This window comes from Cyprinodon tularosa, unplaced genomic scaffold (assembly GCF_016077235.1).
Source record: "Cyprinodon tularosa strain WSP-4 unplaced genomic scaffold, ASM1607723v1 ctg394, whole genome shotgun sequence".
Lineage (NCBI taxonomy): Eukaryota > Metazoa > Chordata > Actinopteri > Cyprinodontiformes > Cyprinodontidae > Cyprinodon > Cyprinodon tularosa.
Genome location: NW_024039112.1, coordinates 252,830 through 275,017, shown reverse-complemented (window position 1 = coordinate 275,017; position 22,188 = coordinate 252,830). Strand labels below are relative to the sequence as shown.

General features: G+C 43.9%; 1 protein-coding gene across 1 annotated transcript; it reads right to left on the bottom strand.

The window, feature by feature from the left end:
- Nucleotides 1-1,750: 1,750 nt before the first annotated feature.
- Nucleotides 1,751-22,175, bottom strand: zgc:162872 (BAR_ACAPs and ArfGap_ACAP domain-containing protein). Its single transcript, XM_038297698.1, has 22 exons — nucleotides 21,807-22,175; nucleotides 20,800-20,857; nucleotides 20,528-20,647; nucleotides 20,399-20,452; nucleotides 20,273-20,331; nucleotides 20,013-20,196; nucleotides 19,879-19,923; nucleotides 18,821-18,916; nucleotides 18,674-18,748; nucleotides 17,060-17,163; nucleotides 16,943-16,994; nucleotides 12,622-12,722; nucleotides 12,411-12,522; nucleotides 12,018-12,211; nucleotides 11,867-11,936; nucleotides 9,128-9,222; nucleotides 8,967-9,043; nucleotides 8,708-8,859; nucleotides 8,503-8,612; nucleotides 8,312-8,422; nucleotides 2,738-2,799; nucleotides 1,751-2,635 (listed from the first exon to the last, which is right to left on the bottom strand). Exons 1-22 carry the CDS (start codon nucleotides 21,857-21,859, stop codon nucleotides 2,490-2,492), a joined length of 2,130 nt encoding a protein of 709 aa, XP_038153626.1. The 5' UTR covers nucleotides 21,860-22,175; the 3' UTR covers nucleotides 1,751-2,489.
- Between the last annotated feature and the right edge of the window lie 13 nt (nucleotides 22,176-22,188).

The window sequence follows — 22,188 nt, the reverse complement described above, 5'->3', positions numbered from 1 at the left end:
CTTAACGGCGAGAGCCCAGGAGATTTCCGCCTTTGTCACACCCGATGATTTCCTTCAGTACACCGTGATGGCTTTTGGGATGCGTAACGCCCCAGCGACATTTCAACGGCTAATGAATGTTGTTTTGTCGGGTTTATCATTCTGTGAGGCTTATTTGGATGACGTGGTGATTTGTTCTGCTACCTGGACTGAGCACGTTGACCATTTAAAAACTGTTTTTACGCGTCTGAGTGAGGCTAATTTGACGGTTAATCTTTCTAAATGCCAATTCGGCCACGCGACGGTGACCTATCTTGGAAAAAGGGTCGGGGGAGGTCAGGTGCGCCCCGTTGAGGCTAAAGTAGAGGCTATCCTTTCTGTCCCAGTGCCCACCACTCGTACTGAGCTACGCCGCTATCTGGCGATGGTTGGCTACTACAGGGGGTTTTGTAAAAACTTTTCCTCTGTGGCTGCCCCGTTGACAGACCTACTTAGCCCTAAAGTGGCTTTTATTTGGTCTGATCGGTGTCAATCTGCTTTTGAGCAAACTAAGCATTTGCTGGTTAATGCTCCTGTGTTGTCCGCTCCTCGTTTTGATGTACCATTTAAGTTGGCTGTGGACGCTTGTGATTCTGGTGTCGGAGCTGTCCTGCTCCAGGATGGTACTGATGGGGTGGAACATCCGGTTTCTTATTTTTCTAAGAAACTGGATAAGTATCAGAGATGGTATTCCACCATTGAGAAGGAGGCATTAGCGTTGATCCTTGCTTTGGAACATTTTGAGGTGTATGTTGGAGGTTCTAGCGGATCTGTGGTTGTTTTTACGGACCATAATCCGTTAGTTTTTCTGGCTCGCATGCGGAATAAAAACCGCCGCTTGATGAACTGGTCTTTGCGACTCCAATCCTTTAACATCTCTATACAGCATGTTCGTGGTAAAGACAACGTAGTGGCCGACGCACTCTCGCGTCTCTAGTCCCGTTTGTTTTTTTCTCTGAATGGGTTGGGTTTTTTTTTACTTCAGACCCCATTCAGAGTCTTTGGGTGGGGGTGTTATGTGCTTCGGGCACATTATGATTTTTGTCCATTTCTTTTCTTTGTTTCTTATAAACTTTAGTTGAAGGATCTTTTGTTAATATATTTTGGGATTCTTTTAGCAAGTTAATTATGTTAATTTGTGGTGCTGTCGTCCGCCTATAAATAGGCTGGCCTTCAGCACGTTAGCGCGTTCCTTTCGCGTTCCTTTCGCGTTCCTTTCCAACCTCGTTTGGACGCCACTTCCCACCTGCTTCATTTGCTCCATCGTGCGCGGTGCGCACTTGTCTTGTCGCTGCGGCCTGCAGCGGACGTTCCAGCCTGCCATGTGGTATTTTTGTTAACTTTTTCTTACTTTTTTCTTGAGGTTTTTGGCCTGGCGGGACCGGTAGTCCTGTTTTCGATTTTTCTTTCGCTTAGGTTATTTTTTGCCTTTAGTCCGGTACCAGTAGGGGCTTCGACGGCCCTGTATAGGGTTGGCCCCCTGCTGTACCGTTTTATTCTGTTTGATCGGCCTGCCAGGTCCAACTTTCTGTTGTTACTTTGGGTTTCTTTTTTTATTTTTTTGGGGCACGGGATTTGAGGGCTGTTAACTATTTTTCTCTTCGCAGAACATCTGAAGAAGCCGAACCAAGAACAACTAAAACGGAGAGAATTTATTAATAAAATATCTTTTTTTGAACCCTCATTTTTGTCTCGTGTCCTCAAATATGTTGTGTCCTTGGTGGGCGTAACAACATTCAGTGGTTTTATTCAGCAGTAGCAGAACCTAAGTCCAGCCACTGATTTTTCAAACAGCAGCCGGGTCCATTCAGAGCAGAAAACACAAACTTCAGAACCAATTCTGACTTCATAACAGAGGAAACAACTCTGAGAACTTATAGTCCATATTCTCACACAGTGAAGATCAGGTTCTGCTTATGTGGTTTAGCTGATCCGAAGAGTTTAGTGTTGATCCCTTTCCTGTGGTCCAGACTCTTTAAGAATCTGATCAAGTTCTTCTGACTTTGTATACCAATCTGAGGTCCTATGAAATAAAGAAAGTCTGTTTAACTCTCTTTCCTGCTTTATGCCTGACTGACCCGGGTCCATCAGCTGCAGCTGTCTTCCTCTGTCCTCCTGCAGGTCCAACTGGACCAGGATGAATCCTTCCTGCTGATTCTGTGTCCCTCAGAGAGAACCGGCTGAAATGATTGGAACCGTTTCACAGTAATTAATAAAACCTGTCTCCTGGTCTCATTTCATCAGACTCAGCCGGAGAGCCCGGGAACATGAATGATTCCCAGAACAGAACCGCCTGTCTGTCTGCAGTGAGCTCCACTTCACCATCAGAGCTGATAAATAATTTTCCCACAAACTAAAACATCAACAGAAAACAAACATGAATCTTCTCAGGTTTGGTCCAACTCAAATTTTTAAAAACGTCCATCCTAACTGTTACTATGGTAACAGGGACAGCCCAGATTCCCTTCCTGTCAGTCAGCGTATGGCTGGCTGTTTTTATCTCCTTCATCCTCTTCCTCCTCGCCTCCTCGGACGAACTGCCTCCTGAGTTTCTCCGGGTCATTTGATGCCATGTTGCTAAAGTCCCTGAAGATGTCCTGAAACGTCTCGTCATCACCTGAGGGGCAGAACGAGACATATGAGCTCACAAGACAGAAAGTTGACTATGCAGAGTGTTGGCTATAGAGTTAAATAGACGTAGCACCATGAAGGGACTGACCGGTGCCACTGAACACTCCCTCTGAATCCCTCATCTCCTCGTTCATCCGCGCCATGCGAAGCCTGAAAAACAGGAAATATGAGCTGTTAGAGCCCAGAAACATTGATACTAGGGATGTTAACCAATCAATACGATTAATTTTTGTTAAATGGATTAGTACAGGGGTATCCAATAAAAAATCAGCGGGGTCTAAATAAAGAAAATCATCAACCAGTAAAGTTCCATAAAGATACATTTTTAATTAGAATCTTACTTTGAACAGAATTAACCATTGAAATAAAATTAGGTTTAAATGCATCCATGGTATACATTGACTTTTTTAATAAAAAACAAAAAAAAAAATAAATAAATAAAAAATAAATAAATAAATATATATATATATATATATATATATATATATATATATATATATATATATATATATATATATATATATATATATATATATATATATATATATATATATATATATATAAATAAAAATAGAATATTTTTCCATTTTAAAATCTAAAGTGATGTTTGAAGTAGAGAACAACAATCGTTCAATTTGGTATATAGACAATTTTTGAAACATTTGCGGTACGTTGGTTAAGCCGCTCTTCCTGAAAAAGCACTAATATTTTTCTGTCTGGTGACAGCAGCGTTTTCTGTAGCTTGCAGCTTGCTTGTGTCCAGCCACCTTATATTTTGTCTTTTTCTGTTGGTGTCACTTTTTCGCTCCCTCTCCCAGCCTAACTGACCGTGTTGAGGTCTGCTGTTGCTTGCACTGTCGAGCAACCTTATTTTTATTTTTTCTATCAGGTGTCGGCAGCGATTTCTCGCCCCCTCTGCCAGTATAACCCGCTTTCTGAGTTGCCTCTTTACACTTAAGCCTGGTTTATGCTCCCCCCTCCGCAGACACACTGGTGCAACTTCTCAAAAATTGTAGGTGACCTCAGACAGATAGCGTCACAGGGAGGAGAGAAAGGAGGCCTCTAATTGGTCAACACTAGGCAAATTGGCTGTTTGGTACCTAATTGCAGAAACGCTGGCTGCAGTGGCGTCCATAACGCCTGGTACACCTCAGCGCTATCCCAGACACCTTACAGGTATGGGAGAATTATCCTGCCATAATGCAAGAGCACATAATTTCGATTTGAGAAAAGAATTTCATCTTCTTGCACTCAAAACTTATAATGCTCACACTCAAAACATGCGCTCTCTCTCAAATATTTTCTCTTCTCTCTCAAATCTTTGTTTCTTCTCTCAGATTTAATGCTTCTTGCACAGATATTTTCTCCTCTCGCTTGCCTCCTTCTCTTCGCGCACAAACCGCGCTCTGCTCGGGTCTGAAATGCGCTCGCAAACCCGTAGGCTCTGCTTGCGGATTTTTTCTGCTCTCTCACGGATTGCAGCTGGATCGTCGCCTAGCAACCTTTCCAGCCAATAGAACGACAGCCTCGGAAAGGGTGCGCTTGTTTAACCCTACTGAGTGTGCCTGTGCTACTACGCCACTTATAAGAGCGTCGGCTGAAACTGCTATTTACAGTAGTTTTGTGGCTCGATTCAGCAAAGTTCAGTACTTATGGATAACCCAAAAAATCCTGAATTAAGTAATTTTAAACAATTAGTGGTTTGTTATGTACAAAAGCAAAGAACAGACATATTAAATTATTATCTTGAAATACTTTGTCAGTATTGATTTCAAAATGTAGGTGGCGTAGTAGCACAGGCACACTCAGTAGGGTTAAACAAGCGCACCCTTTCCCAGGCTGTCGTTCTATTGGCTGGAATGGTTGCTAGGCGACGATCCAAGTGCAATCCGAGAGAGAGCAGAAAAAATCCGCAAGCAGAGCCTACGGGTTTGCAAGCGCATTTCAGACCCGAGCAGAGCGCGGTTTGTGCGCGAAGAGAAGGAGGCAAGCGAGAGGAGAAAATATCTGTGCAAGAAGCATTATATCTGAGAGAAGAAAGAAAGATTTGAGAGAGAAGAGAAAATATTTGAGAGAGAGCGCATGTTTTGAGTGTGAGCATTATAAGTTTTGAGTGCAAGAAGATGAAATTCTTTTCTTAAATTGAAATTATGTGCTCTTGCATTATGGCAGGAAAATTCTCCCATATACAGGGTGCTAGTTTGTAGCTCTGTGCGAAGATCTGTTGGTTTGCACCTGAAGTCAAAACGCGCAATGCCACGGCCAGTGTTTGGGGAACACTCCTGGGTGCACTGTGTGTCGTCTGGCTTTGGATGAGGGGTTGTAGACGACGAACAAACTCGTCACACCCACACACGGACACCCATAATGCTAGCTAGTTTGTGCTAGCTCTTGCATTGTGGCGTGGAAAAAAATAGTGCAGACCACGCTTTAAAATTGGGCATAAATCAAAAATATCTGCAACAATCACACTGCTGCAGGAGTAAAGCCAGCCCTTTGGTATCAAGACATTTTTTATTTGCCTGTTTGGGTATAATCGACACCACCTCTCCCGATATCAGCCTATTTTCTGTTACCATCTGAATTGGTTGATCCATGTGAACTTGGACAGGGATATCTCCCATAGCTGTGTGGAGTGCGCTTCTGTGCTTCAGGCAAAGGATGGGTGGGCTCCTACACCTTTTTCTGTGCCTCCATCAGAGGAGTACCTTAGGCAGTTTCACACCTGTTGGCGGGATCCAAGGGTGTTGTCACGTCTGTTCACTAATGGCCAGGTGCTGGCTGCCAGCATGAGTACGCCAAGGCTGGCCTGGACTGTATGCCAGCACTTGAACCTGATGTTGCCTCATTAATTATGTCGCCCCATGAGGCCCTGCGCTCATGGCAGAATGATTGGAGCTATGTTCAATGCCCACAAACTCAATGTCAAGTCCCAGATAACCTCCTCAGTAAGGCATACAATGCAGGAGTAAGTGCTGGCCACCTTTGGAACTCATTGGCATACCTCTTGTTTGCACATGCTGCATTGCTTCAGGATGCTGTTGGTGCAACTGTGGTGGAGGGATTTGGTTACGCAGTATTGCAGGACTTTGCTATGCTGATGTGGTAAACTATGGAGGCCAACACCTCTGTGGTTTACCACATCAACTATCAGGGAAGCACTAGATCTGCACACCTTCTGAAGGTGTCCAGGGATCTCCTGAAGGGGTCCAATGGCATCTTCCAGCCAGGAGGGATCTGCTGTCTCAGTTGGGGAGAAGAATATTGCACCCCAACCCTCAATTTGTCCTGCTGTGGGTATACTGAATGCTACGGCACCCTCTGCTCAGGAGCAATACAAGAATAGATGGCGTCTATTGTCTCAGTGGTGTTCGGTCCGCAATGAGGACCCAGTTTCCTGCCAGGTGCCCGAAGTTCTGGAGCTTCTCCAGTCTTCATTTGGTAAGGGTTTTGTCTCCTTTGACCCTTAAGTTTTATGTGGCAGCAATCTCATGTCATCATACATCTTTTAATGACCGTTCAGTGAGTGGCCATAGTCTGCTCTCTTTTTTCTGAGAGGTGCTCAAAGGTTGGCCCCACTGCTCCTCCCAGAGTGCCTGACTGGTATTTTCCTTCGTTCTCGACAATTTGTTCTGTTCCCCTTTTGACCCCTATGTGCAAGCAGAGCTCAAGTGGCTCTCATATAAGACTGTCTTCTTGTTAGCCCTTGTATCAACTAAGAGTGTTGTAGAACTAAATGACCTTTCCATTAGTTCCTTATGTCTCTGATGGGATCCAAAAGGCTCTGGTGTTACCTTGAGGCCCAACACTGCGTTTGTGCCCAATCTGTTGGCCCATTCACATTGTAACCAGCTGTTGCGGTTGGCCCAGTTTCAAAAAGACTTAACCTTCGCCAGTCTGGTACAACTGAGGAATGGTCTAAATTGTTGTCTCCTGTACAGGCGCTGGAGGCTTATAGTGCTGCTGCTAAAACTGTAAGGTGGTCAGACCAGCTTTTTGTGTACTATGGAGGTTCCAAGCGGCGCTGTCCTCTATCTGAACAACATCTCTCCCACTCAATTAAAGGCCCACTTTACCAGGAACGTCTCCACCTTCTGGGCTGCTATTAGGGGGTTTTGACTGGAGGCCATATGTTCTGTAGCATAATGGGTTACTCCAAGCACATTCACAAGCTGCTACAACCTCAATGCGGCTGCCCCTCATCTCGAGGGCCAAGTTCTTTTTCACGAGGTTCGGCTGGGCCCTCTCAGTGACTTAAGAGTGCATACAAAATTAAATTTCATTTAGTATGGGAAGTATGTGCTCAGGATTCCGGATGACATGGTTGGTATTAGCCACTCAGTGTTTCAGCACTGTCCTCTAGAGGTCAGTTATGATGCAATCGTACTAAAGTTACGGATGTCACTACTGTTTTATGAATCCTGGATGACCGTCCACCGCATGATCTGACACCCAAAACACACTGTATCCATAAACCTTAAAACAGGTCTATTATATATCTTTCAAAGGCTGTATTGTATGATATAATTACTTGTGTTCTAAATGTATATTAAAAATAAATCCGTAGAGTAAGACTGTTTTATTACACAGGTTCAAAGTTTGAAATTACAATTTTATTTGCAGAAATTGATCGATTCCCCCTAAACATTTCCTGCAGACCACCTTTCCACATTTATGACATACATTATATGAGCATTTTTTTCTGCAGTGCAGAAGCCCCTGGCGCTGTTTTCTGTGCCTCGCCAACAAGCTCTACTGCGGCAGAGGGGATGGTAACATACGGTTTGCCTGCAACTGTTTTAGCAGTTCAAGAGCTGGTGCAGTGCTTGAACAAAAGTTTTACAACCGTCTGATGGTTCACTGATACCTCTGCGTTTTCCCGGGGGTGGGTGATCTTCCTCTGACTCGCTGTCAGAGTCTGAGCTGCTTCCTAACCAGTCATCCTCATCGGTCTGTCTCCCTCCGCCCAAATCGCCATCATCAATATTTTGAAAGATTTCTAAAGCCTGTTTTGCTGTTAGATTTCTTCTGAAAGCCATGTTTTCCGTTTTAGCCAAAGAGTTCTAGGTAGAATGTTGGTTGCTAGGCAACGGTACCAAACGTCAATCAACCGGGGGAAGAATTTACAATGCAACTAATGGTGCCATAAAAATGAAGGCTGTGGGAGATGGAGGTAAAATTAACCATATAAATATTTTACATTTTAATTTCATTAAACAAAACCACATGAAAATGAAGGAAATATAAAAAGAGAAAAAGTCAGTTAACATGAGCAACAGAAGCAGCTGTGGCTACAATGTAGCTCACCACCATCAATGTGTGCGTGTGTGCGTGAATGGGTGAACGACTGAATGTAGTGTAAAGCGCTTTGGTCAAGTCTCCTGACTTGAAAAAAGGCGCTATATAAGTACATGCCATTTACCATAAGTTTTAAATAAAGTTCTTTCCCTTTAAAATCTCAGAACCGTCAAAATGACAGCCTTGGGAGTTCTAGTGTTAAAGACCTTGCTATACTAAATTTACATTGTATGTGTGTGAATATGTGGAAATGCACAAATTAAACAAATTCCCGTGTTGTATGTATTAATGAAACTAATCCACACATCATATGATTTTAAATGCACCTCTGGGCTTTGCCACAGTTACAGCTGTTTAGACTCACAGAGTGACTATGTCAGCGTTGGCCGTCTCCACCGCGATAGCCAGCGGGTCCTTCCCTGTCTCATCCACAGCGTACTGATTGGCTCCTCTCTTCAGCAGCAGACACACCTGTCTGGATTCAACAATGAGAGCGAGCCATGTTGGTCAGCATGGTGAGGTTCGCTGAGTGGGTCAGTGTAGCGGTGTAGTTACCCGGTGTGTCCAGCGGTAGCAGCAGCATGCAGAGCGCCACGCCCTCGAAGGTCTCTGTGGTTCACATTTGCACCGTTCTGCAGCAGGAACTCGCAGGCCAACAGGGACCCCTGCAGGGGGAGGACAGAATCACAGCATCTAGCTTATAATGTCTGGACGGTACGGGGAGGACCGGACTTATGGGGCACATGAGAAGTGATCTCACCCCGACAGCCGCTCCTATCAGCGCCGTCCGTCCCTCCTCCTCAGCGACACTGCTGTTGACCTCTGCTCCTTCAGCCAGAGCTGTCATCATGGCAACAATATCTCCAGCTACAGAAGCCAGGTAAAGACGAAGCCCCACCCCTTTATCGGGCCCTAAGACAGAAAGCTATGCTTATATAAGAGGCTCACTGGACAGATTCTATTTCAGGAACAGAAACTGCTCCAGATCAGGCTGATACTCCACCAACAGTAGGACTTACGGGCTCCACCTGGGCTGCTGCTCTGAACGAACCTCTTCTCCACGTACTTCTCTCTGATCCACATCTCTTTCTCTGACCTGAAACACAGAGCAGCTCCAGGGATTACAGATCATCTCAGAAGAGGAAAGCCCTGCAGCTGTTCAGCAGACGTCACGCCTCACCTCGGACTGTCGGAGGTGGGTTTGACTCGTCCTTTCTCAGAACATCTGGCCTCGTAGATCCCATTCACCACATCGTTTCCCAAAACACACAGCAGCTGCAGAAGAAGGTGATTATGTGAAGATCTTTAAATGAAGAACTGATTATTAAAACCTAATATTTCTGATTGGTTTATTTGAAAAGAATGAACTTTTGGCAAGAAAAAACAAGCAGAACCTTTCCATTACTGAGACTACTGGTGGAGACAAAACCCAACTCAATTATAGGATTCTAATAAATTAGAGGGCTCTGGTGGCGTCTCTAATCACTGAGGCGGTTTTCAATTGATTTTGTTGAAGTGAACAAAAGAGGCAACAGTGCATAGATCTGTTATCATAGAGATTTAGATCTAGTTTAAAGACAAAGATGCACAAAAAACAAACAATTAGGATGTGACTCTTATTTCATAAAATAATTGTTTGTTTCTAACAGAACCTCCAGATGTCAACAATTTAAACCTAACAAATGACAAACTGACAGATCCTTCATCCTACTACCCCAAGCAACTATTGAAATTTGGGATGTCTCACTCCAATATTAGCCAAAAAACTAAAATCAGTCTCCCCAAGGATTCAGACTCCCCTCCGTGCCGGGAGTTCCCCACGTCCCGATGGCAGGAACTTCTGGTGGAGCGAATCACTGACCATGCATATGGAGAGGAGAGTGATAAGAGGGAGGAGAGCCCCAGTCCAAAGCGCCAGAGGCTGTCCAGTCAGTCTGTTTTAGAACAGCTATGCCTTCTCCCTTTTAAAATCTTCCTGTTAAAAGAGTTTTTTCGCTCGCTTCAAGCATGCTTAGTGTGATGGATTACCTTAGAGTCAATGAGATCAACTGGTTTTCCTTAGACAGAAAACTTTGAGTCAGTTTGACTGTATGATCAGGTGAACTTCAAGTGCCTTGAGATGACATGTGTTGTGAATTGGTGCTATAGAAATAAACTGAATTGATCGTATTAGCCTGCATCTATAATCTCTAATATTAGATAGCTGATAGAAATACTCTGCTTCTTTATAAAGAATGGATAATAATAAATAGGTTGGTGGTTCTCATACATATTTTTGTGAATTATTGTTCTGTTTGAGTTATTTCACTTCAAGCTTTTTCTAACCTTTCTCACAACAAAATGCTCTATAAAGTTGAACATTATTTGTGCCGATATATTGCTTTGATCTTCTTTAAAGTGAGTCCTGGTTCATGTGTTCATTTATTAGACGGAGCCCAGTCTACTGACACTGCGTAACCCAAACAACCTGAAAACTACTGATGAAGTTAATATTACAATTAAAGTAGCTTAACAGTCATAATAAAGTAACTAACATGCTGGTAAACAGAACCAACAAAAAAACAAGTTGGAGAGCTACAGCTGCTGACACAAGCTTTAGCAGCCTCTGCTTCACTCAATACAGGGAGAATAAAAGGCACTTTGAGGTGCAACAATCTCTGAATGATTGGAGCCAATAAAAGCAGATCACATGGCAGATCCATACCTATTTTTCACCCAATGAAAGAAACCACATTTTATTTCATATATCACATACAGCGATGGTAGAAACTGTCAGACCAACATTGATTTTTTTTTTTTTTATGTTCACCAAATGGGGGGCGTTGGGGGGGGAGGGAAAAAGAACATTTGAGTATCTCTCATATTCTTTTAATCTAATCTGGATCTTAAACTAATCCACTTCCAGGACATTCTAGGCTGTACAGAACCTGATTATTGCTATAAACAGTAGGGGTGTAAATCACACCCATCATGGCAATTCGATTCAATATCGATTTCCTGACCCAACGATTTGATTATTTTCGATACTCAAGAATGCATCACGTATTGATTCGATTGTTTTTTGTTTTTTTTTAAACCTTACAGGCTAGACAATGTTTCAAATTTGAAATAAATCAATGAAAGCTGTAATTTCGTTATGCATTTTTTGAGAAACAACAGCAAATAACAGAAGTAGAAAAGTTGCACTCCACCTATTCCTATTAAATACTGATAAATAATAATACCCCTGTGTTATAGATTCTGAAAGGCCTTGCATCAAAAAATACTGCACAAAATCAGTGCCGAGTGCAATGGAATACCTCGGCTCCAGACGTCCCCGCCCCCTCCACAGATGCTCCGCTGCCCCTCTCCCAAATTGTAGCTGACAGCAGACAGTGCTGCAGACAGGAGGCCAGCTTGTTTTGTTTTTATGACCGAAATTGCAAAAACAACTCGTGAAGTTTGATCGGCTAGAAGAGTGAGGTGCGCGAGAACGCTGGGACCCTTTTTCTACCTGGATCTCCACTCTTTTTGGCCCTCATGTCCCTCCGTCGTCCGACTAAAATCGCCCCCACTTCCTCATTGCCTCGGCCATATCTAGACCCACAGCGTGTAGCACAGACCACGCCAATATTGAGCATAAATCAAAAATGTCAGTGTCAAGCTCACTGCAACAAACTGCTGTAAGAGTATAACCAGGAAGCGAGGTAGGAAGACAAAATAGGTTTAGCGCCACCGCAGAACGGGAGGGAGAATTACGCCCAGGAGCAAATGGATAAAAATAGGCCGGAGGGAAAAAAAAAACATGAATCGGTTCTCTTGCCGACGTATCGATGCATCGGAACGTCGGCTGTTGGATCGATGCATCGATACAAAACGATTATTATTTACACCCCTAATAAACAGCTTTCCGTAGGGTGGTTGTTTCTGCTACTTGTACCTTCAGCTGTTCGGCCTCCCAGGAGTCCAGGGTCAGGGAGCGGATCTTGGACAGGTGAACACCGAGGCTCCTGTGGACACATAGATCAGAGACGTCTCCCTCAGACACAGAACCTGGTTGGTTCCCATCATCAGCATCCCCCCCAACGCACCTGTGGATGCCGGAGCACTCGATGCACACGGTGACTCCCAGGTTGACTGAGGCCCAGCGTGGCTCCTCCTGCCCGCAGTCGCAGCACCGCTGGTTCCCAGGGCCCCCGAGGGCCACGCCAAGCACCGCCGGCCTCTGGGAGGATGGACCTGGAGAAGCGTCACCGGCAGAGAGGACGGGGGGAGGATCTTTGGGCTGAACGGACACAGAGATGGATCAGATAGAATAAAAACTTTATCTGTTGTTAATATTAGCTGTTATTGTTCCAAATTTGTGTCTGAGGGGAGGGGGATGGACAGATGGATGAGGACAGATGGGTGAAGACGGACGGATGAAGATGGATAGATGAGGACGGATAGATGAGGACGTATAGATGTAACTGTGGTGGACCTGCCTGTGTGAGCTGAGCGTCGCTCCTCTCCCTGTAGGCCAGATCGATGCTGCCCTGCAGAGCGCTGAGCCACGCCTGCTTCAGCTGCTCAGAGTTGGCCTGCAGAACACAGCACCTGACACACACACACACACACACACACACACACACACGCTGCTGAGTGACGCTTCCTCCTGTAGGCCAGCATCATGCGGCTCTAAGTGTGCCGTCTTACTTCTGGACCGACAGCAGCTCGAAGCAGAACCGTCGATCCATGTGGTCTGCAGGCTTCACAGCACACAGTCGGAGATCCTCGAACAGAACGGCAGCGTCCTCCTGCAGAGACATGAGCCCAACATCAGACACCTTCTGGACCCTGGACCAGGCGGGGCTTCAGGCTTCAGTAAGCAACTATATAGCACACGGCAACACGATTCAAAATGTTACATTGAACTGCAGTGGCAGAGACGCAACATGGATAAAAGTTAGAATTATAAAAAGATTTATAAAATGACTGATGAAAAATTAAAATTACAATGAAAGGGAAGGTTTACTTTGAAAAAAAAGAAAAGAAAACTTATTAAACAATATTTATACAATCAAAGGCATTTATACAAAGACGCTTTAAATCTAAATTTAAAGCCACTGAGAATTTCAGAGCTTTAGTTTTCTTGGAGTTTATTCCAGATCATTGGAGCTTAAAAACTAAAAGCTGACTCTTTGGTTCAGGTTAAGGTTCTGCAGAGTAGATTTCATCCAGTAGACCAGAGGTCTGAGAACTCAAACACTGACAGCAAGTCTATAATGTATTTTTGATCAAAGCCATTCAGTGATTTTTTTTTTTTTAGACAAACAGGTTTTTTTTTTTAAAACTCTATTCTCAGAGATAAAGAGACCCAATGGCAGGAGTTTATAACTGGGCCGATGTTCTCCACTTTCTTCGTCTTAGTGAGGACGGTGGCAGCAGCTTCCTGGATCAGCTGCAGTTGTCTAATCTATGAAAACACCTCTGCAGGGATCAATTCTATTAAAGATGAATGCAGGAGATATTAGTTTTTCAAGATAAGACATCAGTCCTTTAATCCTGAAGATGGTTTTACTTGATAATAGGCCAATTTTTTTTGTCTTTATGAGCCTCTGAAGGTTTGGTTCTGAATCCATCACTACACCCAGATTCTTAACTTTTTAACAATCTTCCTTTTGTTCAAATTTTATTCAGTTTTGTTTAGATTCAGCTAAAGAAAATGGGTCACATCCATGCATTGATTTTTAACCCAGTGCTAGAATGGGTTTTAGAATGGTGACGTACAGCTGTGTGTCGTCTGCAAAGTCATGATAACTGTTGTTATTTATTAAGATCTGGGTTAGGGGGAGGATGTGGATAAGAAATAAATGGGCCCCTAACATGGACCCCTGGGGAACGCCACATGTAATTTCTGTGACTGTGTGGACTGTGATTCTTCCAACTGTCTCTATTTTCATGGATTTCACTGAGCACTTTGATAAGAACAGTCTCTTTACCAAGGTGCGGACAGAAGCCTGACTGGAAGACTACTAGCAGGCTGATCATTGTTGGGAAGGTGTTGAACTGCTGAAACTGAGCTTTTTAAAATAATCAGTATTGAAGGGGAGATGTGAGACTGGCCTGTAGTTTTGTAGTAGCAGATTTTCCAAGTTGCTCTTTTTCAACAGCTGTTTGATGATTGCTTAGGGTGTTTTTTTGGATTGATCTTTTAACCATGGGAGAAATATTATGGATTTATGGATTGGTCCAAGCTCGGATCAGTTAACCAGGCTGAGCTCGGTTCTGACGACCGTTTACACATCACGCTATCTCGGTTCCTCGACACCTAGTGATGATCTGCAGTATTACTGCCAGTATTAAAGGATGAAATCAAGCAGTTGGTGGCGGTAATGCACCGAAAGTTGTTTGCCAACCGCCATAAAACACAAGAAGAAGAAGACGAAGAAGAAGGGAATCAAGCAAATCAAAATGGCGGCGCCCGCACATTCAGACAGTTATGCTTGATTATTATTGCTGTACGTCGGTGTTTGCGGAGGATCAGGCGAAGACGGCAACCTTTCGTGGATTTACTTTAGAAAGTCGGCTTAACTTAGTTCTTCTTCTGTTTTGTGTTGGTTGGTAAGCAACTTCTGGAGGGGCATTACCGCCAACTACTGGAATGGAGTGTGAATCGGGATGTGCAGCCAGACGGAGATGACGCATTCTGCTCATGCGCTCTTGTTATTAGAAAACCGAGCCAGGGAAAAACCAAGCCGAGCCCACCTCTGGAAGTGGTCTGCAGTTAGCTCGGTTCGGTTGTGTCTAGCTCGGTTCAGTTCAGTTTTCTTTCCATTTACACACGATAAGTTATCTCAGTTACTGAGCTCGGACCGGTCTCGGCACGGTTTTTCAAGGGAAGTGTAAATGGGGCAACAATTACAAGCCGAATTACCTCAACCTTGCATCTTTCGCATGAATTCTTTTTCTCTTACTTCTGGATACTGACCAGCATAATCTCTCTACAGGGCTCAGTCCAAAGTGGGTTGTATAGCAGATACGTTTATGTGGGCACAAATAATCGGATTGAAGGCCTGTTCGGATCAAAAATGTGTCATGTAAACATGACAGACTGAAGATTCTAATCCAATTTTGTCGGATTGGAAAGAGATGGGTTTTTTTTCCCGATTTCCTTTCCGCTTGGTGTCCATGTATACAACCTTTTGGATCTTTGGAGTAAAATCATATTTGCATGTGTGGAACATCAGTGTGATGTTTTTCTAAACTAATCTTCATTCACTGGCTCCTGGTCCTTGGTGGGGCAGGCGGCTCTAAATGTAACATGTAGATGAACCCGCCATCTACCCCGTAAAGGAGCAAAGGAGCATTAGTACAAGGTACCGCTGAGTACAGGTTTGTTTACAAAACAGGCAGCCTCTACTACTATTACAGTGTTTGCTATAAGCTAGACAGTTCTGCATTTTGCTCAAATTATTTAATCTGATCCAAAGCTTGCTTCATGTATAAAGACTCCATTATCAGATCATTTTATTCGGTGTCCATGTAAAAAGAGATTTTAAACTTTCTATCAACCGAGATTTAGTTCAGATCAGAAAAATTTGCGCATGTAAAACGTAGCTACTGTGAGCAGTAAGATTGCACCGGAACCAGAGCATTGGGTTGTAAAGTATAGAAACAGATATCGTGAACTTAAACCCTGTGGTTTTGTTGTACAGTCAGAGCTTTAGCCAAGAGCAATGATTGGAAACATCATACAGTGTATACCCAGCTTTAGTCTATCTAAGATTTCTCCGCACTCTCTGTTGTTTATTTGGTGAAACTGAGTAGTCACCATGGCAACATACCAAGAATCCAAAGGGGGTTTGATAAACTGTTACTTGTTGAGTCGTATATGTGCACTGAACAACATTTGACAAGTTTCTAAACATGGTTGTAGCAAATCACAGTGAAGACAGCTAGACAGAGCAACATATCTTTACTGTGCCGAGCCTTAAACTGAGGAGGGACATCTGGCCTGACCAAATTACCTTTCTGGCCTGACCAAATTACCTTCTACAATAAGGTGAAGTCATTTTCTTTAAATTAAATTCTTGAGAGAATTTACTATCGGTCTCTGCCAAGTGACGTCAATTGTTTACCTCGGGCGCGGGACACTACGCCTTTACCACCTAAAATGGTGTTTTAGCAACAAATGTCACGTGACTGGCGGAGACCGATTTTCCTAAATCCGCCCCTGTTTTCAGGCTTATGTTAACTGTAATGACTTATCTTGGACAGGCTGCTATGTAAACGGGCCTTTAGTCCTTCGTTTAACTATGCTGCGGTTGTTTACACTACGCCTTTTCCACCTAAAATGGCGTCTTAGCAACAAATGTCACGAGACTGATTGCAGTGACATCAACTACATGGACAGTTAACAGAGTGAAGTCAACTGTCAGACAGACGATTATATCAATACACTTCATCAAACAGTCATATCTTCTAACTCACTGCCAACTTTTAAGTTTTTTTTTTTTTTTTTGCAAAAACAAGATGGACCCATTAAGGCACATAAAAATGGACCCATTAACACAGTAACATAAAGGACCAAGTCAGAACCGCAGCAGAACTCACTCACCACAGAACCGCTTGGCGCCGTCTTCCTGAAGCAGCTGAGTCATGAGATGAACGGGGCAAACGGATTGGCTGAATGTTTGATGTCATACAGAATCACCTGTTCAGACTGAGCTCTAGATTCAAAGTTAATGGATTCAAGTTTTAGGAATCAGGAGCGTAATTTGATGGATCGGATCATAGAGGGAAAAATGCCGACGGTTCTGTTGAGGCTCGGATTTTAATTGGGTTTATTTAGTCAAAAGTTTCTGAATCAGATTCGGAGCTAAATCAGCAGGAAAGGAAAGGATAGTCAAATTAAAAAAGTTGGTAATTCCACTAAAATCATCAGGATTAGAGAGAAACAGGAGGGAATAATTTGAGCTGCTGGATTATATTGATCATTTCAGCTGGTTCTTGCGACCGGATCTGAGAATCTTACCTTGTGGGACTTCTTGTAGATGAGCTGATGATCTCTTATGGTGAACCAGCATCTGGAACCAGAGGAAACGAATTAACCCTAAACAGAGAGCGGTCAGGGCGAACAGCGGCGCTGTACCTCTTCCAGGTCTTTGATTTCCTCCTGGAGCGTTTGAACAGGTATCCCTGGATGACGGCACCGTTGCTGGGACACGAGTTGACCATCGGCTCGCCTGAGGCATCCTGAGGACACAACAATGACGCCGCTTTACTCCAAATCCACTCAGAATCCCTCCACCAGAGCCCCTTTCTTAAAGTAGTGGAGTAGGCAGCCGGTTCCAGGTGGATTCTGAATCTACACAACGATCACAGAACTTTCCAAAACCAAACCTCAGGGTATTTAAGTAATGCTTTACCTCGAGGGTGAAGGTTTGTGATTCACGTTTTTACAAATAAAAATACAAAAGTGTATAAAAGTCCTGCCCTGCTGCCTTCAGAGGTCTCCTGATTATTAAAGCAGATCCAAGCTTCAGACGCTGACCTCAGTTCAGCCATGTAACCCTCAGCCACTGTTTTCAGTAAAAACAGAAAAGATGTGGGAATAGGTGGTCTGATCAAAGGAGGCCAACTGCTGAACACCTCTACACATCATCCTGTGTGTCACCCTCACACTTCACACACTTGAAAAAAGCTGAATGCAGACAGACAGCAGGTCAGACCCAGAAGATGAAGAGGATTCTGTTGCATAAAAACAGGAAGCAGCGAGCTGCCTAGAAAGTTTTAGAGCTGCAGCCAAAGCTGCAGTATTAAACCACTTAAAAACATCCGTCTCTGTTCCGTTTTAAATAAAGGGCTTCTTCGTGTAGGAGCTGCATTTCTCCTCCTGTTACTAATAGTCTATAGATAATAATAAATTCTTCCTTTTTTCATTTGGTGGGGGAATAATAATGAACACAGTCAGATCACAGAGCAAATGAACATTTTGCCAAATAAAACAAAAAAAACTCCCTCAGAGCCAGCGGTCCATCACACACGGCTATTCAGAGAGGGCTGCTGCAGACGAGCCTCTGAGCTCCTCACAACTTTGGAAATTTCTTTTAAAATTACGCATTAATCGGTAAATGGACCATATAGTGACGCTTAGAAGTATAATGTTCTCGCCTCAAATGATCTTAAAACGTACTTTTATTGAACAACAGCAACAGAATTAAGTTTTACCTTAATACTCTGAGCTCTATGAGCGCTAACCTGAAAGCTGCTGCTGCCGCAGTGCATGCTGGGACAGCTGTCAGTTTCAAGAACAGACAAGTCTGCACTGATGCATGCTGGGTAAAGAGGGAGGGATGAGAACAACATCTGGGGACTTCTCTGTCTTCTTGTGTATTAGAACAGTACTAGGGCTGGGGCTGATGACGTTTCATGAGTACACGAGCACATGAGAACGCACACATACTGAGAAACAGCTTTTGTTGGTTTTCACTATTCTGATTCCATAGTGGGAGCGGATTGGAGCGGTCCTACTTCCTGTTGCTTTGGGACAAATTATGACCCTCATGAGGAGCAGTTGGAAAATTCAGATTTCTTATAGAGCTCAGGAAATCTTTCTGGATCCGGTTTAACAGTTAGAATCCCGATGCTCCAACTGCTTCAGCGGGTCGGGTTCTGTTGGACTTCTCAGTGATGAAGAAACAGAACGAAGTGGAATCCCAACAAAGACACTGAGGGATGTTTTGATTCTGAACTGGTTCCCTACCCTCTGCTGCACCAGCAGGTGTCGGTTCTCCAGCTCCTTCCTCTTGGTAGCGCAGTCGGCAGAAAGCTGCGAAAGCTGAGGAACAAACATCCAGGTTTGAGCAGCGATCAACCAAAACATGGACCATCAGAGGTCAGAGGTCAGAACCTGAGCTCCCAGGGTCTTCATGCTGGGCTCCAGGTCTCTGAGCAGGTCGAAGCCTTGGTGGAAGAAGGTGAACTGAGCGTGCACGAAGGAGAACACCTGAATGCAGAAAGAAATCTGATCAACATTCAGTATAGAGCGACTTTTGTTCCATTATTGCTGCAAAGCAAAGAAAATGGTTTTGAAATAGAAATTTGAAGAAAAAAAATCAATTCAGAAATTAAATTTTGAACATTTTAATTAGAAAAAAAAAGGATTTGAGAGTAACTTTGATTTTGTTATTAATATATTTTTTTAATCAACTTAATGTTTTCCATTTTTTTCTAATTTCTCTATTTCAGATTGAGTTATATAAACTTCATTCTTTTCAAAGCCTGCGCCCTTAAGTGAAGAGAAACTGATCTGGAAAATGCAAATTTGAGAAGAATCAAATTCATAAAACTCAACCTTAACAACAAAAAAAGGAATCTAAAAATATGAAAAAATGTTAAATTAATAAAACTTAGTAAAAAATACATCAAAATAAATTCTTTTGAAAAAATAATTTGTGAAATTTGTGAAAACAAAAAAATTGCTCCCAAAAACTTTTATTGATTAAAATATTTTCTAAAGTTTTATTTCTGGATTGCATTTTTTTTCCCCAAATTTCATTAAAAACAAATTGCTCTTTGCAACTATAATAAAATCCCTCACACTATGCATGCTTGAAGCAACAGTAGAGAGGAAAAACTCCCTCTTATAAAACAGAAACCTCCAGCAGAACCAGGCTCAGTGTGAGCGGCCATCTGCTGAGGCTGACTGGGGTTCAAGGAGACAGAAGCAGAGATACAAAAGCAGCTGTAAAAGGCGGCCTCGTCCAGGAAACACACAGCCACGCAGACGAGGTCCGAGCCAGCTCCCATGTCAGAGGATGAAGAGAGCACATCCAGCCAGTCACAGTCAGAAAAACAGGACCCCACTGGAAAATACGGCCAATCTCCAACATCTATAAAAGCTGCTGGGGTTCTATTTGTGGAAAACTTGAAACTGAATTGATCTGAAATGTCGCAGAAACGACTCACAGAGTTTAGGACGTCCATCTTCTGTTGGGTTTTAAAGGTGTTGAGCTGAAAAACATCAGAAAGAAGATTTGGGGTCAAAGTAGACTGACTCCATATGATGGGGAGGTTCCGGTGATAGTTCTTCTGGGTCGTACCTGCAGGCAGTAATCCAGGGCAAAGTGTTGGTAACATTTCCGTGTGGCGAGCAGCAGGTGGCTCGCCCGCTCCGCGTCGGCGGCTTTGTGCCGCGACACCTGAGCGTTCTTCGCCGCTGCCGTCTCCAGGTCCTCTCCGATCCGTACGAACTCCTTCCTAGTGTCGGCCAGCTGGGGCAGGAACCTTGGAGGCAGAGACAGCAGGAAGGGATCAGGATGGGGTTCAGGGTGCAGACGTAGTGGACCTCATGGAGACTCACTGTGAGCAGAGGCCGGACAGCTGCTGGACGATGGCTCGCTGAGTCTGATCCAGCAGCATCTGATGAGGGACAAAGGAAACGTCAGCTGAACTTCAGGGAGGAGAAGAGGAGGGCAGGAGGACTCACCGTGTGGAAGCTCAGCATCTCCTGCAAACCCTGCTGGAACTGGTTCAGGCAGGTCTGAACAAAAAAGCAAACAGGAAGTCAGGGAGACAAAAAGCTCCACATTCCCATCACCTCTGCAGGCCTTCTTACCATCACCACCGTCTCCTTCTTCTGATACAACAACAGCTCCGTCAGGCTGCTCAGGAACAGCTTATTGGCCGAGTTGTACGCTTGTCCCGCCTCCACCATCTTCCCGCACAGCTTCATCACCTGATTGGTCAGAAACAGTATGAGCAGAGAGCTGCTATGTGATGTTTAACTTCTGACGGTTTGTCTCAACCAGTGAAAGGAGGCTGAACCCAGCAGCGGGTCAGTGCCACAGAAAAAAACTGAAGTTTAAGTGTCATCAGGGATAGTGGTACCTTATCCAGGTGGGTCTCCAGCGAGGAAACATCGGCCTCAAACTGATCCAGAGTCAGTCTAAAGCAAGAAGATGAAACATCATCAGGATTTTCCTCTGGATAACAACTGGAATAGCTTCTCCAGGAGCAGGTTCTTCTCTAGCTGCTTCACATGGAGCTTTAATTAGCAGCTGAGCCCTCTGGTTCTGGAAGTCACCAGGAGCTCCAGAGGCTGAACCTGGACTTTCAACCACTTCCAGGTGAGTCCTCAGACTGACTCTGAGCCTCTCCAGCTCTTGATGAAGGTGATGTGATAAACACACCATTAGAAGCTCGTCCTCTGGACGAGAATCCATTTCCTTCAGCTGAATTCTTTCAGTTTATCACTAGTTTCCCTCACACTTAGTCAGTGTAGTCCTGTTTCTCTGACTGTGACTGTCTGAATGTGCTCTCTTCATCCTCTGATATGGGAGCCGGGTTGGAGCTCCTCTGTCTGGCTGTGTGTTTACTGGATGGGGCCGGCTGTGGAGCTGGTTAACAGCTGCCTTTTGTATCTCTGCTTCTGTCTCCTTGAACCCCAGTCGGCCTCAGCAGATGGCCGCTCACACTGAGACTGGTTCTGCTGGAAGTTTCTTCCTGTTAAAAGGAAGTTTTTCCTCTCCACTGTCACTACAAGCATGCTTAGTGTGAGGGATTGCATTTGAGTCAATGCAATCAACTTGTTTTCCTTAGATAGAAAACTTTGAGTCAGTTTGACTGGATGATATGCTGAACTGTAAAGTGCCTTGAGATGACATGTGTTGTGAATTGGGATATAGAAATGAACTTAATTATTCGCTTTTAGTTATTGAAGGTCTTTCTGATGAAAAGATCCTAGCTAAAACAACGTTCTATGTTTTTAATCAGAAATCCAGATCTATCACCTGTCCCATCTACTGCCTTGTTCATTGGTTCCACTTGTATAGTCTAAATGCTGAATTAATGTCCCGGTTATTATTAAAATCTGACAAGACAGAACTAGACGTTACCTGAACTCAGGTGAGTCCTTGATGCACTCCTCAAAGTCCAACAGGGAGTCCATTACGTCACGCAGGCTCCCTGGTAACGTCACCGAGTCTTCAGTAAGATTTATTCAACATCTTAACCGTTAGTAAGCAGTTAGCCTGTTAGCTCCGCTGCTGATTCTGCTCATTTCCAGTGAGCGGTGTCTTTAAAATGACACTCTGTACTGCAGACCTACACGGAACCTTCTGGAGACTCCGGTCCACTCTGCATACCGTTTCGGTACGGACGAACCTGTAGATTTAAATTGTTTCAGTTGCTTTATTGAAGTGACAGCTGTCTCTGGAACCGTCAGCTAATCCGGTTCAATGGAGCGTCGGTTCATCAGGAGAGGAAAGCGACCCCCAG

Bases quoted from the DNA above. Each gene is read 5' to 3' on its own strand.
- zgc:162872 (XM_038297698.1), bottom strand. From the start codon at position 21,859: ATGGACTCCCTGTTGGACTTTGAGGAGTGCATCAAGGACTCACCTGAG. The intron at 20,197-20,272 runs GTGAGTCTCCAT...TCTGCCTCCAAG, and splicing joins CTGTCCGGCCTCTGCTCACA to GTTCCTGCCCCAGCTGGCCG. The intron at 8,860-8,966 runs GTAAGTCCTACT...TTTCTGTCTTAG, and splicing joins CAGCAGCCCAGGTGGAGCCC to GGCCCGATAAAGGGGTGGGG.